Raw genomic sequence first — 25,495 nt, 5'->3', positions numbered from 1 at the left:
TGTGCCACTCTTCATAGAGGGCAGATTTGTGGCATGTACAACTAATAGTGCAGTAGAATTATTCCCCCACCTGAGCTGTGGATCTCTGCAGCTCCTCCAGAGTTACCATGCACCTCTTTGCTGCTTTTCTGATTTATGCTCTTCTTGTTTGGCCTGTCAGTTTAGGCGGACGTCCATGTCTTGGTAGGCTTACAGTTGTTCTTTCCAATTTTAGATGATGGATTTTTAACTGATTGCTTAGGATAATGCTTCATAATCTAGCTCTAAATTAAACACAACTTTCTCCCTGACCTGTCTGCTGTGTTTCTTGGTCTTAATTACGCTGTTTGTGCTTATATTCAGATTACATTATACACAGGTGGACTTGATTTTCTAATGTAAAGGCAACTTCAAGTGGTTGCAGTGCATCTCATTTAGGCAAATCAGAGTAAAGGGGACTGAATACAAATGCACGCCATATTATTTTAGATTTTTATTTGTAAAAAATGGTAAAAGCCATTAATCAATTTTCATCTGCTTCACAATTTGCGCTACATTGAGTTGGCGGTTGTAACGAGACAAAATAAGAGTTCAGGGTGCATCTATTCTTTTGTAAGACACTATATAAAAGTACTTTTTATGATGTTTGGCATGATTTTAATGAGAAAAACATGTAGATTTGTATTAATACATTTACACAAATTAAGCTTACTATAACTCATGAGGTTAGGTTCTGTGTAAATCTCAATTTGAATGCACTGCAAAGTTTCTATATCAGAGTTTTGTGGCTTTCCTCCATGTGGCTATACACCTTTTAGATTAGTTAGTTAAGAAAGTTTCAAAGCTTAAGAAGGAAATGTGTAAGCCACTATGTATGTTGTTGTCAAACTTTAATTATACACCTCTCAGCCATAACATTATGACCACCTGCTTAACATCATGTTAATCCTCCTTTTGCCACCAAAACAGCTCAAGCCAGTCTGTACATAGACAAAGGACATCAAGGTGTTGGTCATTATCCATGCAAGATGTGGAATGGGTCTGAAGTGTTTTTTTGGGCTTGCGTCAAACAAATTACATCTCCTTATATCCAAGTGTTTGTCCTGGTGGCATATAGTTGTGGGTTTTAATATTCAGCAGGGTATAGAGTATTAAAGTGACATCTATTTTCCTTCCAGAGTGCTTGTTTTCATACCATATACACTTTACCTCATCACAATGTTTTGGCTGTAAGGTGTAAATTGTTTAAAATTAAAATCCTAGAGAGCTGCAAATAAACAAAAATACAGATGTTTGCAAAAGTGTGCTGTAGCTACACCAGACTTCTCTGAAAATACAGTCTTGCTTGACTTCTAATAGGGTATGGAAGATGTAAAATTATCACAACACAGGAATTGTCGAAAATTAAGTTGAACAAGGAGAGGAGTTGAAGGTAAAAGCAAAAGGAAATGAGAACCTCATTAGCATATTTGCTTTATTGTTCTTGGATATAAAGCTAACTGTTCTCTCCTTTCCTGGGTGTTGTGTATCCCTAAAATAAAGCAATATAAAACTCTGTCTTCCTTTATTTGTGTACATTAGTTCACATGATTGTGCGTTTATCCCTTCCACTCTATATGCTCACGTACCAACCTTTCTGTATGTGTCAAAGTGTCGGGTTAATGATTCACTGACAGCCACGGCTGCCACTAACTCACCCGTACAAAGCTGGCAGGGAACCATCCTTCCTCCTCATCAATCTGGCCCCACCACCAGTCCTTGTTGGAGGCATCCAGCACCTTTATGACATCGCCGGCCTTAAACGCCAGCTCCCGATCCGCCATGGTCACATGGTCCCATACCGCCTCAGCGTTGACAACCGAACCTCCACTTATCAACTAGGGGGAGAAAGACAGGGGATTTGCTCTGTTTTATTCTGATTACATAAAACCACTGCTGTGCAACAATGAACCAGGGGCAAACAGACATTCATCAATAAAATGCACATTTTAAGTACATAAATCAAATTTGATGCTAATTTTAATACAGTAATATGCCTCATTTTGGCCTCAATGTATGTAAATCCTTAAACCACTTAGATTACTAATTGATGCCCAACTGAAAGAGGGGTCCTATGACAACACGGATTGCAATGCAAATACAACACCACAATAGCATACGGCACACGGTGCAACAAAAGAAAAACAACAACACAAAAAAGGCAACGCCATTAATGCAGAAACAACACAGCATTCCGAGGCAGTATACCCGTCTCTACATAGGGCTGTAATTGGCTCATTATGACATTGTAATAAGTACAAGTGTTAATGTAATATAGCTGCTGAGAAGCAAAACAATGTGAAGAGATAACCTTCCTTTATGCTTTAACCAGGGCTTGTTGTTTCCTTTGCAAAATAATCCCCAACAAATCATGAACCAGTGACTCATCAGATTCTATGTATTGATTACCAAATCATGAATAAATAATGTGTACATCTTGTTGATCTATAAATATCTCTGAAGTTTTTCCAAGTTACTCTCAATTTACAAGAACAGCCTTAGCTTAGTTGGTTTGCAGTTGCGCCAATCTCTATTTATTTCAGATGATAGACATGACAGTGTTCTGTGAGGTGTTTGAAGCTTGGGATATCATTTATTGAATCTCACATTGCTGCTGTCCTTCGTCTTTATAATGCTGTTTGTTCCCTAACATTCTCAAACAAACCTCTTGGACCTTTAATAAACAGCTGTAATACATTTTATTTACAGGTATCAGAGTAAAGAGGGCCAAACAAAAATGCACTACTTTCTGTTGGTCTATCACAAAAGTCCCTATAAAATACAATGTATTATGTGGTTGTAACATGACAAATGTGAAAACAAAAAAAATCAAACGTTATGAATACTTTAGCAAGGCACTGTAAAAGTCTCAGGTAGAGTAGGAACAGTGAAGCCAGTAGGTTGATGAGTATTCTTTAGGGGACCTGGAGAAGGAAATTGTGTTCTCATTAAAGGAAGAATAGGCAGCAGACAATGTTCTGAAGACAGAGCCAAGCCTGACATCATCACTCTACAGCCTCACCACCCATCACACTGACTACTCAGCTTTCTGGCTTTGACAGCTACACGTCCATGCATATATGCACATGAGCCACACTTTTCTCTTTGTATACGTTAACCCTGTTTACGGCTCTGTGAGACGTTTCTAAAATTGTTCTCTGTGTTTTTCATTCTAGAGTTCAGAGCTAACCATGCATCCATTCCCTGGGGCTGTGGTCAGAGCAGCCAGTCCTAACCAAGCCTGACAGGCGATGCTTAAGCTCCAGGTAAGGAGTTATTAAAGGCCAGGAGACAGCGGTGTCCCATGGATAGGTATGACATTTATTATACTCTATTCAGGCATCTATTTTTTCTTTTTTAATCAAAGAAGCTATATATCTGTTAGAATTTAGTCTGATTTAATGATAAATCAACAAAATGTCACATCTGTGGTACAAAAACTATTTAGTTTCTCCTGCTTATCCTGTACACGAGCCCACAATCACAGTGGCTTACAAAGGTAGTTGCAGGGGATATAAGCCAATCAGGGCAGAAGAGTGAACACAAGGGGATGCGTCCACGCCTGCAAGGCAAAGAACAGTGGTCGTCATGGTGACAGATGAGGATGCTTCACTGATGCTGACAAAGATGACAGGCAAGGACACTTGAGGAAGCACCAGATTATTTCCAAATTTGAGGAGTGCGTGAGCTGTCACAAACAAAGAGTAAGCACTAAGCGTGCGTGCAATCACTCTGTTGTTCTGCTTTACACTCACAAACCGACAAGCTACAGAGTCATTTTGACATCAAGCAGGTAGGTTTCAATTTAAAATGAGAGCAAAGGTGGGCACGGTGCTGATGGTGTAGGGGTTAAGCGCGCGACTATATACGGAGGCTACAATCCTCAAGGCAGCCGTCCCGGGTTCAAGTCCTGGACCCGGTGACATTTGACGAATGTCTCCCCCTCTCTCAAGCCCTCTTTCCTGTCTGCCTACTTTAAAAAAAAAATAAAAAATAAAGGCCACTAGTGCCAAAAAAATATCTTTAGAATGAGAGCTGATTTTATAATTTTTTTTAATCTAAAACACCTTTGGACAAAGGTGACATAAGAAAAGCAGCATACAATTGATTAGGCATGCCATGTATGAGTCTCTAAGGCGTGATAACCTTAATCAAAATAGAGCAGCTTCAGTGTCAGTCATTTTCTACCGACTTATTCCATAGTGGGTCGCGGGGGAGCTGGTGCCTATCTCCAGCAGTCTATGGGCAAGAGGCGGGGTACACCCTGAACAGGTCGCCAGTCCATCGCAGGGCAACACACAAACAACCAAGCACACACTCATTCATCCACCTAAGGGCAATTTAGAGTGACCAATTAACCTAACAGGCATGTCTTTGGACTGTGGGAGGAAGCCAGAGTACCTGGTGAGAACCCACGCATGCACAGGAAGAACATGCAAACTCCATGTAGAAAGACCCCAGGCCGGGAATTGAACCCAGGACCTTCTTGCTGCAAGGCAACAGTGCTACCAACTGCACCACCGTGCAGCCCAGCTTCAGTGTATTTACACAAAATTTTAAACAAAAATTTAAACATGATCTAATTCATTTGATTTAAAACAGAAAAGCAGCAATTATTGCTTCTCTTGGGGAGCTAAAGAGCAGTCCGCAGCAACAAGTGGGGGAAGGGATGAGCTCTGCAGCTCTATGGTCCACACAGCCAGAGAAACCTCTGGCCACTATGCTACTTTGTGATGTCATCAAGAAACAAGCACTGTGACTCAAAATATTTTGCAATTTCAATTTTGAAACCAAAATGTAAACCCTGCTGTACCATGATACCTAAAACAGATTAGCTTTCACTTCATGTCAGTCTCCTTTCCCGCACCTCCACCTCTTATCCTCCTTCCTGTGTCACTTAATTTTTAACCCCATTCAGCACAAACACAGTCTCTCTAGTCGGTACCAATGGACTGTAACACGGACAAGACGCAGAAAGAGAAAATGAGATAGAGCATTTACTGTCAATACCCCAACCCTGTCCCACCGCACTCTTGTTTGCCTCAACTGAGATCAGTCCTGCACTCTCCAATATATTGCATCCCTTTTCCCTTCACATGTCAGAATAAATTAAAAGCGTTACATAATCAATCTTCCCCAATCCTCTAGAACACCCCCATACCTAGCTTGATCATTTGGCATACGGTAAACACAAAGATAAACAAATGCTAATTATTACATGTTTGCCTAACCGCTTGTACTGTTCTAGATGCAACATCAAACATCAGAGAGCTTATAATCACTTTTTAAACTGCAAGCACTCTATTTGGGTCAATGCAAATAAATGCAGAAAATCTGTTCCCACACACAGAAGCATATGACAATGCCTTCTTTTTTTGAGGCTGGCAAATATGTAAGACTAAAAAGCTGATTCACTTGCTTGTACCATCTTTGCAGCTCAACACATCAGCATTCACTGCACTGGCAGATTCACTGCATTCCAACATCCTACTGTCTCCATCCAGAGCACAGCTGCACCAAAACACCTATAGCATCCCCGAGCAGATGCAGGCATGCTTAATGTCCGAGCCTTACCATGTTCGAGATGTGCAACTGTTCAGAGAGCGTATACATGGAGAAGTCTCGCTCATTCAAATCATCATAACTGAATCTCTTTAGGAAGCTGGAGAGGCGAAGGTCCTCCTTAGATGTGAAGTAACAAGACGGCGTTATCCCTGAAAGAGGTTTCTGTATTCCGACGCACCGAGTGAATCTCGCGGTCCGTCCTCCCTGTGTCTGCCAGCCCTCTTATGTAATATACTTATACTCCGAGTCTGGAAGCCAATCAAAGATGCTCTCCTCAGAAACGGTGAGAAACACACGCACATCCTCACACAAAACACTTCTCACTCACTCACAAGCCATATGCACATTGACACTTCTGGCTGCATGGCACACAACCCAGCACAACACTATCTGAACGTACCTGCCCTGAAGGAATCAAACATTCAAAGAGGAACAAGATAACACCCCCTCAAGACCATCGGTCATATGCTACTTGTCATGCTTACATGTGAACACATCTGTAATTTGGACAGGTATTAGTGGTTGCCATAATCCTTGCAGTTGATGTTATAATCTTGTTTTTTCCTATTTTTGTATATAAGTATATAAGTATTTTGGGTCCTGTGAGGTCACAGCTAAGGAAGATGTTTATTTGATGTGCCACAGGGATGACAACACCAGCCCACATGATTTGGCATGTGATGGAAGTATCTGTTTTCAAGACATTGCTACCAAACTTCTCTCTTTAGACATACAACCTGGGCTAATCTACAGCAGAGGCCTACCAGGGCAGTAACCTGGGAATCAAAGTTTTTTTGGGGGCCTAAAATATTTTTCTACTTTGTTTTAAATAAATATCTTAATAAATCTGCAAACACAAAAGATGGACAAGGGGTGGGCAAATGTGTCCAAATCTGAATTTGTTCATCCTTCTACAAAGGCTGTTTGTGTAATGCAGATTCCTTAAAAAAATACCATCTGCTGAAAGCCAGTCGTAATTTTACCGCAGGAGAAGAAAAAGGCAAAACAGCAACCTGCAGCATGAAAGACATTACAAAAAAGAATGTAATTATTTCCTATATGAAGGTCTGGCTAACATTTTTGTGAAATAATATTTCTAATTAAATAAACGGTACTAATTATGTACAAATTGTGATGCTGCCTTTTTAAAAGCAGAATCCAAACCAGACAACTGTGGAATGTTCCGACAGATCTTTCACATATACAGGTCCTTCTCAAAATATTGGCATATTGTGATAAAGTTCATTATTTTCCATAATGTCATGATGAAAATTTAACATTCATATATTTTAGATTCATTGCACACTAACTGAAATATTTCAGGTCTTTTATTGTCTTAATACAGATGATTTTGGCATACAGCTCATGAAAACCCAAAATTCCTATCTCACAAAATTAGCATATCATTAAAAGGGTCTCTAAACGAGCTATGAACCTAATCATCTGAATCAACGAGTTAACTCTAAACACCTGCAAAAGATTCCTGAGGCCTTTAAAACTCCCAGCCTGGTTCATCACTCAAAACCCCAATCATGGGTAAGACTGCCGACCTGACTGCTGTCCAGAAGGCCACTATTGACACCCTCAAGCAAGAGGGTAAGACACAGAAATAAATTTCTGAACGAATAGGCTGTTCCCAGAGTGCTGTATCAAGGCACCTCAGTGGGAAGTCTGTGGGAAGGAAAAAGTGTGGCAGAAAACGCTGCACAACGAGAAGAGGTGACCAGACCCTGAGGAAGATTGTGGAGAAGGGCCAATTCCAGACCTTGGGGGATCTGCGGAAGCAGTGGACTGAGTCTGGAGTAGAAACATCCAGAGCCACCGTGCACAGGCGTGTGCAGGAAATGGGCTACAGGTGCCGCATTCCCCAGGTCAAACCACTTTTGAACCAGAAACAGCGGCAGAAGCGCCTGACCTGGGCTACAGAGAAGCAGCACTGGACTGTTGCTCAGTGGTCCAAAGTACTTTTTTCGGATGAAAGCAAATTCTGCATGTCATTCGGAAATCAAGGTGCCAGAGTCTGGAGGAAGACTGGGGAGAAGGAAATGCCAAAATGCCAGAAGTCCAGTGTCAAGTACCCACAGTCAGTGATGGTCTGGGGTACCGTGTCAGCTGCTGGTGTTGGTCCACTGTGTTTTATCAAGGGCAGGGTCAATGCAGCTAGCTATCAGGAGATTTTGGAGCACTTCATGCTTCCATCTGCTGAAAAGCTTTATGGAGATGAAGATTTCATTTTTCAGCACGACCTGGCACCTGCTCACAGTGCCAAAACCACTGGTAAATGGTTTACTGACCATGGTATCACTGTGCTCAATTGGCCTGCCAACTCTCCTGACCTGAACCCCATAGAGAATCTGTGGGATATTGTGAAGAGAACGTTGAGAGACTCAAGACCCAACACTCTGGATGAGCTAAAGGCCGCTATCGAAGCATCCTGGGCCTCCATAAGACCTCAGCAGTGCCACAGGCTGATTGCCTCCATGCCACGCCGCATTGAAGCAGTCATTTCTGCAAAAGGATTCCCGACCAAGTATTGAGTGCATAACTGTACATGATTATTTGAAGGTTGATGTTTTTTGTATTAAAAACATTTTCTTTTTTTGGTCGGATGAAATATGCTAATTTTGTGAGATAGGAATTTTGGGTTTTCATGAGCTGTATGCCAAAATCATCCGTATTAAGACAATAAAAGACCTGAAATATTTCAGTTAGTGTGCAATGAATCTAAAATATATGAATGTTAAATTTTCATCATTACATTATGGAAAATAATGAACTTTATCACAATATGCTAATATTTTGAGAAGGACCTGTAAAGGTCAACAAAAAGAACTCAGATAAATTAACTCTGTGAAGAATATTTCCTGTGTTGCATGACTGAGGTAAGGTGCACTGAGTAATCTTTGTGCCGCTTGGCTGTTACACTGACTGTGAGAAACAAGGGACTCTGGTGGGTGTTATGGGAGGTTGTTGGTTCTGGGGACAGAGGAGGAGGTGGCGAGCTAGCACACAGCCCCCTAGTGACAGAAACCAACAAGCCTTTCTGTATTTACTAAGTAAAATTACTTAGATGTATTCATGCACCTGTGTGTGGGTTTTGTTATCATATAACTAGAAGTTACATTTTATAAACTACATTGAATGACAAACTAATACATTTTAACCGCAAATACTTCTGTTTTTTGAATGTACCAGTAAAAGTGCAGCATCACTTACTGATTTAGAAATGACATTCTGACTTGATCCTCACTCTCAGATGGTTTTCTTAAAATTTTGAGGAATGCCTTGTCAGGTCTGGACCTGGAGTTTTCTGGTAGTTCAAATAATAATAAAACAAGTTAAAACTACTTTCTCTATCTTATTGATTACTCTGCATATGTTGATTTGGTGGCTGAAAAGGGGACAACAATCTGTGCAAGTCGTTCCCATCTGCAGGGGTTGATGGCCATGTCTGCATCTACATGTATATGGTGCACCCTGCTACATGAAACTGGTGTAGAAATAAACAAAATAATAGCTACAGAGTAGATTCAGAAAAAATGAAGGGGATAGTGAATTTTCCCACACAGAAGTTTCCAAAGAAGACTTAATAATTTGTTAGATTTTCATGCAGATAACCATTACACAGGTGTTTAGAAGTGATGATGTCATAGCCCCACCTCTAGCCCTCAACTCCAGGCCTATCGGAAGTAACAACAGCAAACTTTAAGCACATGCTCCATGCGTCCTTCTTTGTGTTTGGTGTATCTTAATAAGTATGCTAAATCACTACTTAAAGGCTTGGCATAGTTATTATAATCTTTTAAGTAATTGTGTGTACCGTTGAAGACATTTTTATGAAAGGCCAAACACAAAAGATGTTTCAGAAAAACTCAAAGTACATGTGTACCTAACTATCAATTATAATTTACATGCATCCAAGAAACTTGTGTTGGTGAGGCACCTAAACGGGCTTCAGCCCAGGGGGGAATGACCTCCTAAAACTGGTCCTGCATACAACACTTGCCACTTAAGCACAGACACAAAAAAGATAAAGCACTTTGGCATGAGTGTGAAACAGCACATACAGTATCTTAAACAATTCCTAGCCATCATATCTCTATAAATAGATCTGTCATGGATGGCTCTGGAACGGGCTTTTAGCATATCTATTTCTGACATTCATACAACATTCATGATACCTGCCTCCAATCCTTTTATTACACTGGCAAGAAAGTGTGTTTTTCTCTCTCTCTTTCTCTCTTAACACCACCTGACAAGGCTTTCTACTCAGAAGGCATTCTGTCTGAAACAAATGTTAATATATGATTTCACACCTGTATTTATCACTATAAAATGAACAGGTTGCACACAAGTGTCAGGTGGAAATAGTGCAGACTGGACAAATGAGAATATTGGGGGATATGAAATGGGAGCTGAGTTTAGCTGAATCTAAAATGGGGGAAACCTGGAGTGATGGAGGCCCTCCTTTATTAGGCCCAGCCCTGCCTGCTGTCGGTTACTGTTCAGCTGAGATCACAATGATCCTCCAGAGCAGCAGCCGGGGCCTCTCACTTGCAAAGCTATTTGCTACAAATATCACATTAACTTTTGCACATAGATCACTGAGCAGCTATTAGCTGCCATGTTGTGAATGTGGCTCTGGTGGATCATAATAGAAAAAAAAAAACAAGTCCTGACGCAGTAGTAGAATGGGGTTACAAAAAATCAGATTCATTTCATCCTTAAAACAATAACATTGCATGAAAAAAATATCTGAATTCACAATATGGGGCAGAGGAGGATCGACATATTTAGGGGTAGAGTAGGAGTGATATGAAATTCCAGTGAGCACAGAGAAGGTAAGAGCATCACAGACCTGGATCCGCACAACTACAGCCACCACTAGACAACAGCAGCTATCACAAACGGTGAGAGGACACAAGACATAACGAAGGTTTGGGGAGAACTGGGAGAGAGGGGGGTGGGGGGACACACAGAAATACATTATGTTGTACCAACGTCATTCATTTCAAAGCGTAGCCGTGATGGAGCGCCGGGTGTCCCCGCTCTCGACCAACGCGCACCGCTTTTCTCTCCTCTCCAGAGCGTGGTGCGCTGCGAACCGGGCCCCAAGCGCAGATCCATTAACGAGTACCGAGGATGAACATCAACAGCACGTTCACAAGCACCAGAACCGCGATCACCGTAAACACCGCGCAAGTCTGGACATCCAAGGCCATGGCGCAGCGCTGCGGGCCGATGCTGAGAAGAGCTCTCTGTGAACGGCTTGTTCCCAGCTCCCCCCCCACCCCCCCAAGTCTAGACGCGAAGCTTCAAAGCGGCCGAGAAATCCACCATAACCGATGGGGAAGAAATGGTGAGGGGAAAAAATGTCTCCCTATGCCTCTTCACAACGGCGTTTCACAAAGGCACGGGTAGAGATGCATCATCCTCACCATCATCATCGTCATCAGTCTGCACCGCGATTTCTCTCCGCTAGTCAACACCTGTCGGTGTTTTCGCCTCTTCCCCTGCGCTGACCGACAGCCAGGCCAATAGATTCTCGGGGCTAACAAGAGAGAGGCTGTGAGAAGGCTGTTCGCAGCTGCTGAGCAGCCTTCCGGTGAATGGGAACCAGGGAGATGTGCCGGCAGCCTAAGAGAGGCGGTCCTCCAGTGATCAGCGTTCTGCTGCTGGACTACCGGCTTCAGACATCAGCTACAGCCGGGGGAGGGGCACAGCCAGCCCCCTTTCTGACTATATCGACCACTGAGATCACAATCATAACATCATTCATCTCCCACCCCATCTAAAATATTGTCCTGGTGTTGTGGTGATTGATGACTTATCATTAACAGCTCAACATGATGGCAGAAATACAGTAAAACAATAGTTCACTCGCCTTATTATTATACTATTCTATTGGCATGATGTCAGCCTCTATCCCAGTTTTTATCAGGTGCAATGATCAAAACTGATATTATATTCAACAATGTTTACAACCTCTGACACAAGCTTCACTACGTCAGGCAGCAACGCCACGGTGTCAGCTTCAAGCTGCTCAGAAGGTACTCCAAGCATTTAAAGATCAACCAAAGTCTTTAATCACACGTTTCACATCAGCTACAACCAACACATCTTAACACCACTACCAATCATTCAACTATACATATGTAGTTGGAGACTCTGGCTAAACATAAACTGCAACAACATAATTAAATTGTCTTTCCTGCAGGTCTACATGTGTCTGGTAGATTTAACTATAGGTCCAGTGTCCCGCCCTTCCTTACATTCAACTCATGACTTAACTTCAAACCTCCACAAATCTTCATAAGAAATACTTCTATAAATTAACCCAAACAAAAATGCCAACACCTTGTTTTTTTTATGATCCATCAGCACAAGTATGTTTTTTATACATTGAGCTGTGACACCAAACAGCTTTAAAATGGTTAAGTGTAATGTTGAATAATCTAACAATATTGCACTGTTGAGGGGTTATTTATAATAATCTGTTATAATCACACAAATATCAATTTATATACACAGGATAATCATTTTTTTTAAATCCAACGGGTAGTTGGTTGTCTGCCTTTCTAGTGAATTTTGGAAGCTCCAGCCAAGATTGTAACGTCATGAACGCTTCAGGTCAACTTGGCCCTTCATCGGTTCGTACCCCTATCTTTTTTTACCCAACGTCCTTCCATTTCATGTAAGCAAACTTGTTCATGACCATGATCCCATAGCAGGTTTTTCTTTATCTAATAGATAAATCATGGATAGAGTTATTTGCAAAAATGCTCAAATGTCAAGTGTTTTCAAATTTGATTGTATAATACTTTTAATTTCCAATCTCAATTTCCATTGGTTGGTTGTAATCCGAATTTAGTGGAGAGAAATGTAAAATTACTTCAAATCATCAACTATTGACATGTGAATCTTATAACACAAGACGGCTGTTATTTCTACCTGAAAAGGTTGGGTACAAGATGGCTAAAACTGCAGTAAGCTTGAAAATGTGACAAGGCACAATTACCAGCATTAAGTATAAGACAATTTAGGACAATTTTCCCATTGTGAATTTTTTTCTGGCACATCTTGTACATACAAACAATATTTATATGGACATGTATTTAAGAACTATATACATGTTATTTCCAAAACACCTGAAAGAAAAAAACATACTGAGAAGAAAACAAAATAATAAACAGGGAAGGAGACGGCTTATAAAGCTGATCGGCCACAAAATAATTAAGCTTACTGGTTCCTTAACTAACCAGAAGACCAATGTGTCACTTCAGGGCTCCTATCTGCTGTGTACTGTTTTATTAAACATTGCCAGTTCAACTCATAACTCATAATGACACTGAGCCTGAAGGATGGATTATTGCCAACCATTCATGCTTAATTACAGATGAGGGACATGTTAACTATTATAAATAGAATAAAAAGTGTTTCCCAAGTACCAGCCCTTGCTTTGCAGTGTGGGCTGATGGGAGCTGTTAGGCTGGATACTGAAGATTCTCCACAAGGATTAATAAGAGTCATTTATGAGTGCATAACCATCTTCAAAAACACACCTCACAAAAGAGAGGGGAGGAGTGAATTCAAGTTTTTCACCATATCAGCTACAAAGTAAACATGTCTAAAGAAATGCTACATGACAGCTGTAAAGTTTTGATCAAATCGTATCACATATTTTTCATTAAGACCTCAGGAAACAGTGCACACTCAGATGAAAAAAAAGTCTTAACGGGTTGATCGGCCTGATTTCCGATTTGTTTTGCCATCTGACAACCGTAACGAAACAATATGTGAACAAGAGCTGCTTTGTGGGAAGTTTTTGCTGTATTTGAGTGATGCATGTGAGCACAGAGAGGATTAGATGAGGATGTAAAGGGCTGGCAGAGAGCAGAACACCAATGTGATGCCTTGGTGTCATAAATATGCTAATAAGCACACTGTGTCATCTGGTGACATTTAGATCACTTTTTCAGCTGACTTTGGCGACATTTCTCATAAAAATTTCATTTTTTGTGAACAGACCTTTGACCTTGTTGTTAATGGGTGTGAACTTGTACAGAGGGTATAGCTGAATAGGATTTTTACTTGCAAATGAACATGTTTCCTTGCTTTGTAAGGTTTCCTGAGGATTTACTAATCCTGCACAAATAAAGGTGTCGAAATAAACGCAATTTGACTCCACTGATATACTACTGGCCTATTTTTATGTCAACTAAATATGGCACAGTTGGTTTACATGCCCCTGTTCTAATGAAAGACGTACCCTGTTTGCTCTGCATGCTATTTAAAAATGGGGCAGAAATTTAGAGTATTTCCACAACTATGTTGGTCCCAACCCCTTAACTTCTGCTGGAAACACCCTAATCTACCTGAAGGAGATTTATTACTGATAAAGAATAAAATAGCAGCTGTTGTAATTTCCATTGTAGACCAAAGTGAATATTTATAAAATTCTTCCAAATAGTTCAACTTTTTCCTAATGCAGTATTTAAAAAAATAATTTAATGTTTTGTGATCTTTACTTCTGAAATGTTCAGCCTGCTCGGGATGATCGTTCTTGTTCTCTGTCCTGTTTTTAAAGCTATGCCAACCACACAAAAGAGTCTCATATTAATAACCCCTAAAATTTTTCACATCTTGTAGGACATAAGATAGGTTACGGGGAGGAATTTATGTGACAGACTAACACAAATTAGCCCATACTCATAACATGGCGGGAAAATGATAACATAGTTTTTAATTTTTCTACAAATACAAATCTGAAATGTGTGGTGTCCTTGTCTGACGTACAGCATGAACAAACATGATCAATCATAAACTCGAATGAAGGCACCTGACAGGACAGAGAAAGTTGTGAGGTTAAAATCAGAATCATGCTACAAAACAATGTCAGACATTGAATCCGATGGAGCATGTTTTAATCCATCACCTGAAATTGAAAGAGTATGGCACAACTGCAACCCCACCAAGACATGGCCATAAAACCTAAGCTGGCAGGATGAGCAAAGAGTATTATTCAGATAAGCACAGAGTAGGCCAATGGTAAATCTGGAGAAGCTGCAGAGGTCAGCTTGTTGACATAACATCTAAAATCAGGCTTTAGTTGAGGTGCAGCTACGAAGCAAGACATTTTAAAAATAAAATCTAAGGAGAGATCATAGAAAGATGGATGGACCTTAATACAAGGCAATATTATTAAAGGCCATAAATTAGTTAAGACAAGTGGAAGTTCACCTTCCAGCAGTAAAATAACCCTAAACATACAGCCAGAACTACAATGGACTGGTTTAGTTCAAAGCATATTCATGTGGTTACAATGGCCTAACCAAAGTCCATGCTTAAACCTAAACCTGAAGATCACAAATGAAATCCGCTCAGTCCGAGTGAGACTATTTTACTTATTTTGCAAAGGAGGATGACTAAGACATTCAGCCTGTAGGTATACAAATCTAGTAGAGATATAAACCAAAGTGGAGCAGCTGTAATTGCAGTCAATGACGACACTACATAGTCAGATGAGGCTGTAACTGTAGTAGTTTTAGGATGTTAAACCAGCTGTGTTACATTAAAACATGCTGTTTGTGATTACATTTGATAGTTTTGTATTTTTTGGTGAACAACGTTGCATCATAAAGTACATTTTTAAACTGCAAACAAGGAATTAAACATGACACACCCTTTACCCAGAAAGACACTGTGACACATACTCTAAAAGAGCAACATCTCTTACACAGAGTGACTACTCTCTGAGTATCCTGCACACTGTAAAGCCAACATAACAAGGGCATATTGTATACTCTGTGCAAATGATCAAAAGAGCAAGAATATTTACTATTAATGTAGTTTTTCTTTCTTGCTCAATGATTCCAATCACTGCTCCCTTAGCTTGATCTTTTTACCGTGAGCCAATATCTACTATCGCAGATGTTGGCTGATTTCTTTGGGTAACAGCGTTGCGGTCTGGGACATACCAAGCATATTGATGATGAATGCTGGCAAGGCAGATTATGCTTTGGGACTATTCTGAGAAGTTTTAGAGGATGTTGTAACACCCCCCCCCCTCCCTCGGCTGTTACGGACCGTAACAGCCGAGAATCCATGTTGAGTGCCCCCAATGTCTGTTTCCAAGCAACATTTCGGAGCAGCCTTTCAAACCTACACGAGGAGAGTGTTTGGTATTCAAAACATTTTCCGCCCGGGGCCCCTTTAAGGCTTGGCAGTAGTGAGTGACAGGATGAAAATGGCCCTAGGTCCCATCTGAAGCTTGTTGTTACCATTGGCATGCAAATCATCACTTTGGCCTTTATTTTCACACCAATACTTAAAATGAACATTGTTATACTCATGAGCAGACTGCAACACTTGTCCTGTAGCTCAGGTGCTATCGCTTTTGGCAGATTAGAAAAAGCTCAGTCATGGAAGAAGTGTTGAAAGAGAATACTGCCACAGTTAAATCCCCACACACCAAAACTCACCTAGTTAACCATCCAACATGCAAAGGTACACTCCTCAGATTCACCTGAGAGCTTTAGTACAGATAAAAAGACCTCAGAAGAAGTTCAAAAGAACAACACCAAAGGAAGCAGCATATCAGTATTTTTAAAGCCATAAATAATTTCCGAGGCACTTTCTGCACATACATGCTGATAAAAGCAATGGCTCCTGAAAGGCAGGCTTTCAGTGCACAGAGAGGGGTATGGTGCATCCCAGCTGAGATATGACAACCGTCCTCAAACATGCTTTTTTTCCCCCCTCATCTGTGGTTGTGTGTGTGAGAGACTCAGTGAGGAGATTACATAAGCCTGTCCTACCTCTGTGGGCTCCCTCTCCAATCTCCCTGACATTTAGACAACAAAGGTCACATCTGAAAGTTTAAATCTGCACAGACACCAACGCTAATATGCTCATACATATACAAAAAGAGAGACAGAGAATGTATAAATGGCAGAATTTCTCACTCTAGCCAGAAATCGTATGTCAAATTAGACTGTTAGACTATTGAATGTATACTGCATGCTGAAGAAGATCTGATGTAGCTCTTTCATTGGACTTTATTGTGAAAATTATAAGGTCTGCCTTAGTAGCTTTCTGTCCTTGATCCAGTTCACATTAACACACTCAATTTAACATATTTTTATTTGACTATTTCAAATAAATGTCCAAATTATGAACATTAATTTTGGAAAAATTTGGTGACATGGCATTACACTGCAAACCAGTTGGTTCTGGGCTGTGTGTTTCAGTCTTTACCTTAACAGCTTAATATGAGGCCTGTTGTTGCAGCTGCTACACTAAACATGACCCCCGTTATGTGCGCATTACCTTGCAAAGGTATCCATAGCTCTTGAACTTTTCAAAATTTTGTCAGGTAGACAAACAAAAAGTATTACATAATTGTGAAGTGGAATGTAAATGAATGTTGTTTTCAGCGTATTTTATAGACAAAAATCTGAAAAGTGTGGCCTGACCTTTGTATTCAGGAACTCTAAGTCCTTTGTGGAAACACCTTTGGCTGCAGTTACACCTACGAGTCTTGTGGAGTGTGTATCTGTCTGCTTTTCAAATCAGGACACCAAGATTTTGCCCCTCTTTTGCAAAATTGCTCAAGCTCAGTCATACTGGATGGAGACCATCTTTGAACACCAATTTTGTCACAGATTCTGTGTTGCATTTAGGTGTGGACCTTGACGGGGCCATTTGAACACATAAATATGCTTTGATCCAAACCAGAGAAAGATATAAGCATGTGATTTGGACCTCTTTTGGCTATCTTCTTGGAACTGCTCCATAAAAGCCACATTTGTGGAGTGCACAACTAACATTCTTCCAACTGGGGAGTGAATGTTTGCACCTCCTCCAGAGTTACTATAGATTTAACAAGGCGATCATATCAATTTCCATTGCAGATGAAACAGTTTAAAGGAACAGTTTGTGACATGACGTGTTTTTCAGGAACTAATACCTGGTATATAAGTCTGCTTCAGGATAAAATAAGTTCTTAGTTCACAGCTGTTGAGCTGTACATAGAAAAAAAAAAGTTATGCTCATAAATGGATCTTTAGATTTACAACCTCAATTATGTGGAGAACTGATCAAGGTGAAACATCTAAAGCCATTTGGAATATCCAGTCTGGCCAAATAAAAGTTTTTTTTGTCTATAAGTGACCCACTTTGGTCTTTTGAGCCATGTTTAAAAACATTTTTAATTGTCAATATGTCTGCCTGTACTAATCCTACTGGCAGGAGGTTTTCCAAAAGTTGATTGTTTGGATGAAGGTTAAAAACTGCCAACTTGCTTCTCACACCTTCCCAGTTTAAAATTTACACATAGAAAATATTCAGCTGTTGGGACCCACAGCCATGGTTACAACGTGAAAGGCCAGAACAGACTTTCCTGGAACTTTCAAAATAAATTGCATTAACCTACTTCCAGCATACCCAGGAAACGGGGTAACTGCGGACTTCCTGTGACGTCACAGTCCAAATAAAAGCACCGCTCTTGCTACATCTTGTCTCTTCCACACTGAAGATCATCGGGATAGGGGAGGCAAGCGCGCTAATGTCTCTTTGCTGGTAAACAGACATAACTCTTCAACTGGATGCGAGAGTGTCATACGATCATTGATCATATGCACTAAGATAAGTACAAATGAATCACTGTCTATGTATCCGGTAGATTCATTCATGAGCGGGTATTAAGGTACAAGCCTGGCTTTACTTTCTCTCTGAGGCCTACAGAAGCAAACAGTGTTCCAGAGAGTCCTCTGCAGAGACACGGTCTCTACGAAGACGAGTGGAGCAGTTTCCCAGTCTGAAAAGAGGACAACAGGAGCTGCATCACCATGGTAACGTGCAGTGTGGTCAGCAGAATGGGCCGCCCAGCCACAGCTCCGGAGGTTAGCTGGAAGCTAACCCTTTGTTCACAGAGCTTTCTTCAAACTTCGTCATTGCCCGGACAACTCCTCAACACGTTCCTACGAGGTTTGGTGTTTGGGCAGAATAATAGAGAAGCATTTAGATTGGAATGATTTAAACGTTTTTCATTTTATGAAGTTTGGTTTTGTTTGGGTTGAACTCATCTATCTTGGTGTTATCAGACTTATCTGCATCACACGTGTTCAGTTTTGCATTCTGTGTTTGTGTGTTTTTAAAGTTAAGACAAACTTTATTTAAAGGGTGATTTTAAACACAGAAGATCGGCTATAACGCGCCGTCCGCGCTTATGCATATTAACCCTTTTTATTAATGGTATTTTAAAGGTGTGTGTTTGATTCTGGTGCTAAGCTATCAGCTTCCTTTGTTAGCTTTAACTGCTAACAAGCTAAGAACACATGCTTGCCTGCTAGGGAATATTTAACAGTTTATATTGTACATAGCCTGTTAGTCTTCGTTATTCTTTAATTCTGCTTGGTAGTTTAGTTGGGTTGTTTTAGCATAGTAAAGAGTTTGTTGATTGAAATATGTTTGACTTTGAGTTGACTTATTTTTGTTAATAAATTCTTGTATTTTAAGAAATTGTGTGAATTCATTCCATATATGTGCAGAGTTTTACTGTTCAATAATGTCAGAGCTCGGCTCACACCTTTCTATTTTGTCCTAATACCATCGCCTTACTGGGCTGGTATTCACAGGACAACCCTTAACAGACCGAAATATTATCTGATAAAATATTAATATTAAATAATATTCTCAGATTCATAACAAGCAAAAACTATTTATACCTCAAACACACCAGACATTTCACTTAAATATTGTTAGACTTTTGTAAAAGTATATAATTAGTGGTTTTAATTAAAATAGAGTGATGTGATCATGGCAACTATGGTCTTACCATGTCAAACTTATTTAAACATATTTTATACACTTTTTCTTTTGGGTCCCATGGGTTGTGAGTGTGAGTTTTTCTGTGTGGACCCCAAGATTCAGCTCAACATGATTTATCACCTGTAACAATAAATCCAAGTGGCTATTGCAAGCTATCATAGAGATGTCCCAGTCATTTTGTCTCTAGAAAAAGCTAACAATACCAAGAATAACAAATATAGAGAGCAGGGATCATTTTCTGAACTAGTGTCTCTTTTTAAGGTTCTCTGAGTTCTGTGAAATCATTACTGAACCCTTTAACCTTGGCTGAGTAGCTACATATTTAGAAAATCTTTCCCTGAATAAGACTTCAATTTTTAGAGCTTGCAAATGAATCTGTTTGCGGTTGGTAGGTTTTTCACTAATGGGAGGCAAAATGCACCACACCCATTTCCCCTTCAGTCTGCTCCAACTCTTTTCTTCTCCTCCCATCCCCACGGCAACCACACTGACTTCCTGCTTCCTTCCAGGCCTTCAAGCCACAAAGAGCCCTAAAAATAAAATTGCTGGACTTTTCCTGAGCAAAGTTTGTGTCGCCATTGTCCTGCCATCAGCTGTTTATTCATTCAGGACCATTTAGAAAGTTAAGTCAGTGGGTCAGAGCAAAGGGAGAGAAGAATAGATAGATCAGACAAAGGGGGTCTGCCAAGTAGGATGAAGAAATCATAGTAACATGCCAAACATCACAAGAGATATTGTATTTCCTAATCAAAAATTTGTACAATATACATGTTTTTCAAACTGTAGAACAAGAAACTATTTTGCGAATGTTTTCTTTGATTCGGTCCCTAGTGAGACTGTTCAACTGAGAGGAATGCTATAAGTGAAGGTACACTGAAGAAAGGCAGTCTGAATTCCCTCAGTCTGAACTGACTGGATACAAATGATATTCAGGAAAGAAAAAAGCTTTTGAAGTAAAGCTAAATAAGGAAATACGACTGGAGAGTGGTTATGATTTAACATGTTTCAATGCTCTTAATTTCTTCTTTGACGTAGATTCTGATTTGATTCTTGATGGTTCTTGTGAATAGCAGCCATGTCAATCAAACACAGGACACATGTAGGTGAGTAAAGTTAACCTCTCACTCACTTATCTACCTGTAGTTCAAGAAAAATGTTAATTTTGTTGTTGAAAAACAACCACTTTCCAGAAAAAAAAAGCTAAATAAAATTCTTGCATCATGCCTTGAACTATACTTAAAATAACAGACGATTTTGTCCAAAAATGTAAGTTCAGTCATGTAGGAAGCAGGGATAAGTTGGAAAGTTAGGCAATGGGATTTAATTTTCCTGAACACCAGGACATAAATGATAGTTTGCATCCAGCATAAGGTAGAGGTCTCATGTTTTTGGTGGAGATTCTCCCCATACCCTGCAGCAAGATGCTTTACAAATAATGAGAAAAAACATAAAAATGATGAAGGAAGTAATGAGCAGACATATGGACATTCCAGAGTTGATTATAAAATTAAGACATTTTGCAAAGCACCTACCAGTAACTCGTCAACAAATGCAGCTGACAGACATCAACAAGCAGGCCCTCTTAAAATGTTGCATAGTTAAGCATGCTTCAATCAATCATGATCAGGAGATCATGAATAGCAGAAAATTCAGCAAAAACAGCATCGCTATTAAAGCTGAGCTGCCAAAACAAATGTAAAGTGTCAAACCATGGGGTATAGCTGTGATGAATCTTACACCAGAGATGGGATTTATTTAAATCTACACACTTGCACAAAGTACAATGTCCACAAGGTAAGATAACATTATGGTATGAGCTATTATGGGCCATCTGGGCAACATTTTAAAACCAGGTTGATATTTGGTGTATTTATAGGAGCAGGTTTACATATGGAAGCAACTGCATTTGTAATGAATGGTGATTACTTAAATTTACGATAAACATAAAGCACAACTCTTAAAGTTATTGATTTTTTGCTCATCTTAAGGATGAATAAACAGGAATACTAACTGAACAGTACATATCCCTCATAGCAATGTTAAGTAGGTATTTTCTAATAATGGAGAGAAAGCCAGGTTTCAGCTGGATTGACTAATAATACAACACCTAACAAAAATGTTCTTTAGAGTCCGGCATTGTTCCACATCGTTTAAATTCATACCAATCAATCAGCCAGAGATCAGGATAGGGCAGTTTTCCCTTAATGACTCCAATCAGCACATTAAATATTGAAAAATCTGATTTTTTTACATTTATTAAATGCATCAAAACTAAAAACAATCTTTGGTCTATCAATAGATCCTCTAACAGCATGCATTTTGATGTACTTTTCTTGAATTTAATTTAAAAATCTAATAAAGGTTAGGGACATATGCCTTGATGCATAAATTGATATAAACCTTTAATTCCTTGGTTTTCTGTTGGATTCAAAACAACCATCTCTTCAAGGAACCTGCAGGACATTGTAAAAAATCTCAGTGTTACACGGTCCATTTGATTTGTCTCAGGAGTCAGACCTCGGTTCTAGAAACGATTCACAACCAAGCTGAGCAGGTTCTACTAGCACCACTGGTGTGGGTTAAGTGCTCATAAATAGTTTGTAATGGCAACTTTCATGATGTCTTTCATACACAGTGACCATACTGGATATTGTTCCAGGCTGCTTTACAACCTCTAACTTTCCCAGTTGGAAGTGGGAAACATTGGAATGGAAATTAGTACTGGCCAGGAAAAGACGTAAGGCGCATCTCCATCATCGTCCTTTGTTTTTGGTAAAGATGTGGTCATCCTAATAGTAGCTTTAACTATACATAGAACTTTTAAAAATGTACACATTCTTTACTTAAATTAAAAGTCCAGCTGATACTGGAAGAACAGTGATGTGTCACAGTTTAATATTTATTTCACACACATGTAAAAGGTATTAATTTTCTCATTTCACAAGAAAAATATTCAATTTTGCCTGGATGTGAAACTACTTCTGCAGATATGATGAAAATAATCATCAGTGGGTCAGAGCAAAGGGAGAGATCAATAATGATAACATGTTTTATTTCTTCGCAGTTAAAAAGCTACCTCACTGAGTCATCAATTTCAAGTTTGAATTTTGCCATGGAGGAGAAAAATGCTACAAAACATAAGAACAAGGTCACAACAGGTCAGCTTTTGGGAGAACAGATAAAGCTATAGGCCCCCAAATCTATTTATGATTCTCAGAATCAGTGCCAGTGCTTTATAAAATAAAGCAAAACAGATCATTTGAAACCCCAGCTGTGGCACAAGGGAAACACTCAAATGAACTGTGCTATGATTTGCTTGGTTGCCTGAATCAGTGCCGCTCTACTCGCATTCTGCTGTGCTAGTTGTGAGTGTTCATGCTCACTATTGTCACTATTCATCAGAGCCCTGTCTTTGCCACCTGCGGCCCTAAGCACTGGTAAGCAGGAAAGAGGTTTGTCCTTCCACATCCATCCTGAGGTTACTGTCTGTACCGCTCATCTAAAGAAAATCATCTACAATCAGATTGTTATGGTGCCTCTTAGTCAATTAAACTTTATTTCAGTAATTAATTTGTTATTTTACTAATAATTTGTTCATTTTCATGTTTTTAGCCCACATTCTGTTTCTAAGCAAATTAGAATATTACATAAGACCAATTTAAAAAAATGGATTTTTAATAAAAAAACGTCTGCCTACCATGATGCCAAGGTGACCAAATATTTACATGGATATGTATCCATGTATGTGGAAATTAGAGCCAAATTTATATCAGTGGCATGACATGGAATGGAAGCGATCAGCCTGTGCTTTTGTTGGACTGTTAAGGCGGTACAGGTTGCTTGAATACTGTCTATTCTCATCTTTCTCTTGACAATACTTTGTAGGTTTTCTGTTGGGTTTAGGTCATGCGGGTTTGCAAGCCAGTCAAGTACAGCAACACCATGAAAGGCAGGTATTAGTGTTTTGAGTGTGGGCAGGTGCCTAATCCTGCTGGAAAAAAAACAACATCTCCATAAACCTTTTCAGAAGAGAGAAGCATGAAGTGCTCTAAAACTTGATTAGACATGATAAAAGGCGGTGGGCCAACACCAGCAGATGACAGGACTGAAGAAATCATCATAACTGTTAAAACGTCACACTGGACCTCAAGTAACTTAAATTCTGTGCCTTTCCACTTTTCCTCCAGACGCTGTGACGTTGTCTTTCAAATCAAATGCAAAATGTACTTTCATCTGAAAAGATGACTTTGGGCCAAGGAGCAACAATCCAGTCATCATTCTTCTCAGCTCAGGTAAGACATTTCTGATGTTGTCTCTGCTTCAGGAATGGCTTATCACAAGGATTGCAACAGTTTGAGCCAATTACCTGGATACTTCTGTGTGTTAGCATTTGAAGCACTGACTCCAGCTACACTCCAATCCTTGTGAATCTTCCCCAAATTACTGAATGGGCTTGCTTTACCATTCTCTCAAGACAGCAATTATCCCTGTTGCTTGTGCAACATTTTCTACCAAACGTTTTCCTTCCACTCAACTTTCCATTGATATGCTTGGATATATCACTCTGAACAGCCAGCTTCTTTAGCAATGTCAGCCATTGCGTATTACACAATGTGTAATACAAATCATTTTTAATTGGTCTCATGTAATATTCTAATTTTCTGATAAACTGAATTCAAGGTTATTATAATCAGCAAAATTAACATTAAAAACCCCTTTAAATCTATCACCCAGTGTGTAAATAATGTTCAAAATATATGAATTACTGAAACTAAATAATTTTTTGATTATATTTTAATTTATGTGCATTACCTGTCAATGGTTTTAGACACACCATCACTGCTCCCAACAAACTCAATCAATGTTTAAGTTTTTCCATTTCTTGTAAATAATATGTTGTTTATTTATGTATGCACATGTTGCACACATTTAAATGATCCAACTTAGTTGCACATTGCTTTGAATCTGAGTATGTTATTTTTAATGACTGTACAGTATTTTGTTTCTTATGGTGTAAATTTTCCATTACTTTACATTCTCTTACTTTCTGTTTTTATATTTTTACCTCTGTGTAAATCTTCCTGCTTCCATTTGTCACTTTATTGCTTGTACACCTAATTTTCCCCACTAAGGGACAATAAAGGTTATTTCTGTTCTATTCTATTCTCTAATTTGAGAGGTAAGTGGGTCAAAAATGAAGAGTCCACTCCAATCAACTCACGTCCACTATAGTAGATGCAATGTATGTGTCACTCATCATAAAGAGTTAGAAAAGCTCCATCTGACTTTTAACAGAGGTTCATAATGTACCGTGTAATATTTTCTACTCGTATATGACACAGGCAAAAAAACTGAATTAAAACTCTCCACTGAAATATTAGGCATTATGTTTTTCTTATAATTCACAAACAAGCTCCCCAAACCAAAGCTTGCTTACATTTATGACTACATATAGGCATGGATGATCACAGAAACATGCATACACACAGACACACACCAGGCAGCAGAACCCAGGTGTTTTAACATGCCTGGAGGGGAGGAATGGGATAAAGCAAGGGAGGACAAGGTGAAGGAACACAGAAAAAAAAACAGTAGAGGGGAAAAACCGAAGTGGAAAGTGGAAAAAGAAGGGAGGGGACGAGTTCCTAGGTCAGAAAAAAAAAGCGGCAGGCATGCAAAGAATGGAAATTGAGGTAGAACTATAAAGACCTCCAGTAGGTGGTTGCATAATTCGTGTCTAGGGTGGAGAGTTTGCTCTCATGCCACATGTGGTGTAGCACAGTAGTAGGGAAGTCAGAGGGAGAAAGTCAGGCTAAATAATGTACACGAGAAGTGGCAGCTGCCAGAAAAATGTAGCCCATCATCCTCAGAGCCCTCCAGGATACATCCTAACTATCAGGAAACTAAGGTAGTTAGCTTCTGTCTCATTGTTTTAAAGCAGGATAAAGTGATCGAAGTTGGAGGTGGGTGTTTTATTTAAATTACAAAATAGCTGGGTAGTTACTAAAACCACACTCTCAGAGCAATTGATGATTCATTGTTAGAATGATAGTTTTGAGCATGGTGGTTTACAGTGAAAGCT

General features: G+C 39.6%; 1 protein-coding gene across 6 annotated transcripts in view; it reads right to left on the bottom strand.

The window, feature by feature from the left end:
• The window catches only part of LOC124860539 (rho guanine nucleotide exchange factor 9), a 62,606-nt gene that overhangs the window by 22,388 nt on the left and 14,723 nt on the right, over positions 1-25,495 (bottom strand). For 3 of the 6 annotated variants that reach the window (XM_047353927.1, XM_047353930.1, XM_047353928.1), the window contains one exon: positions 1,677-1,856. In XM_047353927.1, the coding sequence (XP_047209883.1) occupies positions 1,677-1,856 (180 nt within the window). Of the gene's footprint in view, positions 1-1,676; positions 1,857-5,592; positions 5,806-10,584; positions 10,865-11,021; positions 11,275-25,495 lie in introns of those variants that run through there. The other 3 variants (XM_047353933.1, XM_047353931.1, XM_047353932.1) reach the window with 3 other exon arrangements.

The sequence above is a fragment of the Girardinichthys multiradiatus genome, chromosome 23 (genome assembly GCF_021462225.1).
Source record: "Girardinichthys multiradiatus isolate DD_20200921_A chromosome 23, DD_fGirMul_XY1, whole genome shotgun sequence".
Classification (NCBI taxonomy): domain Eukaryota; kingdom Metazoa; phylum Chordata; class Actinopteri; order Cyprinodontiformes; family Goodeidae; genus Girardinichthys; species Girardinichthys multiradiatus.
This window is presented reverse-complemented; position numbering and strand designations above follow the sequence as displayed.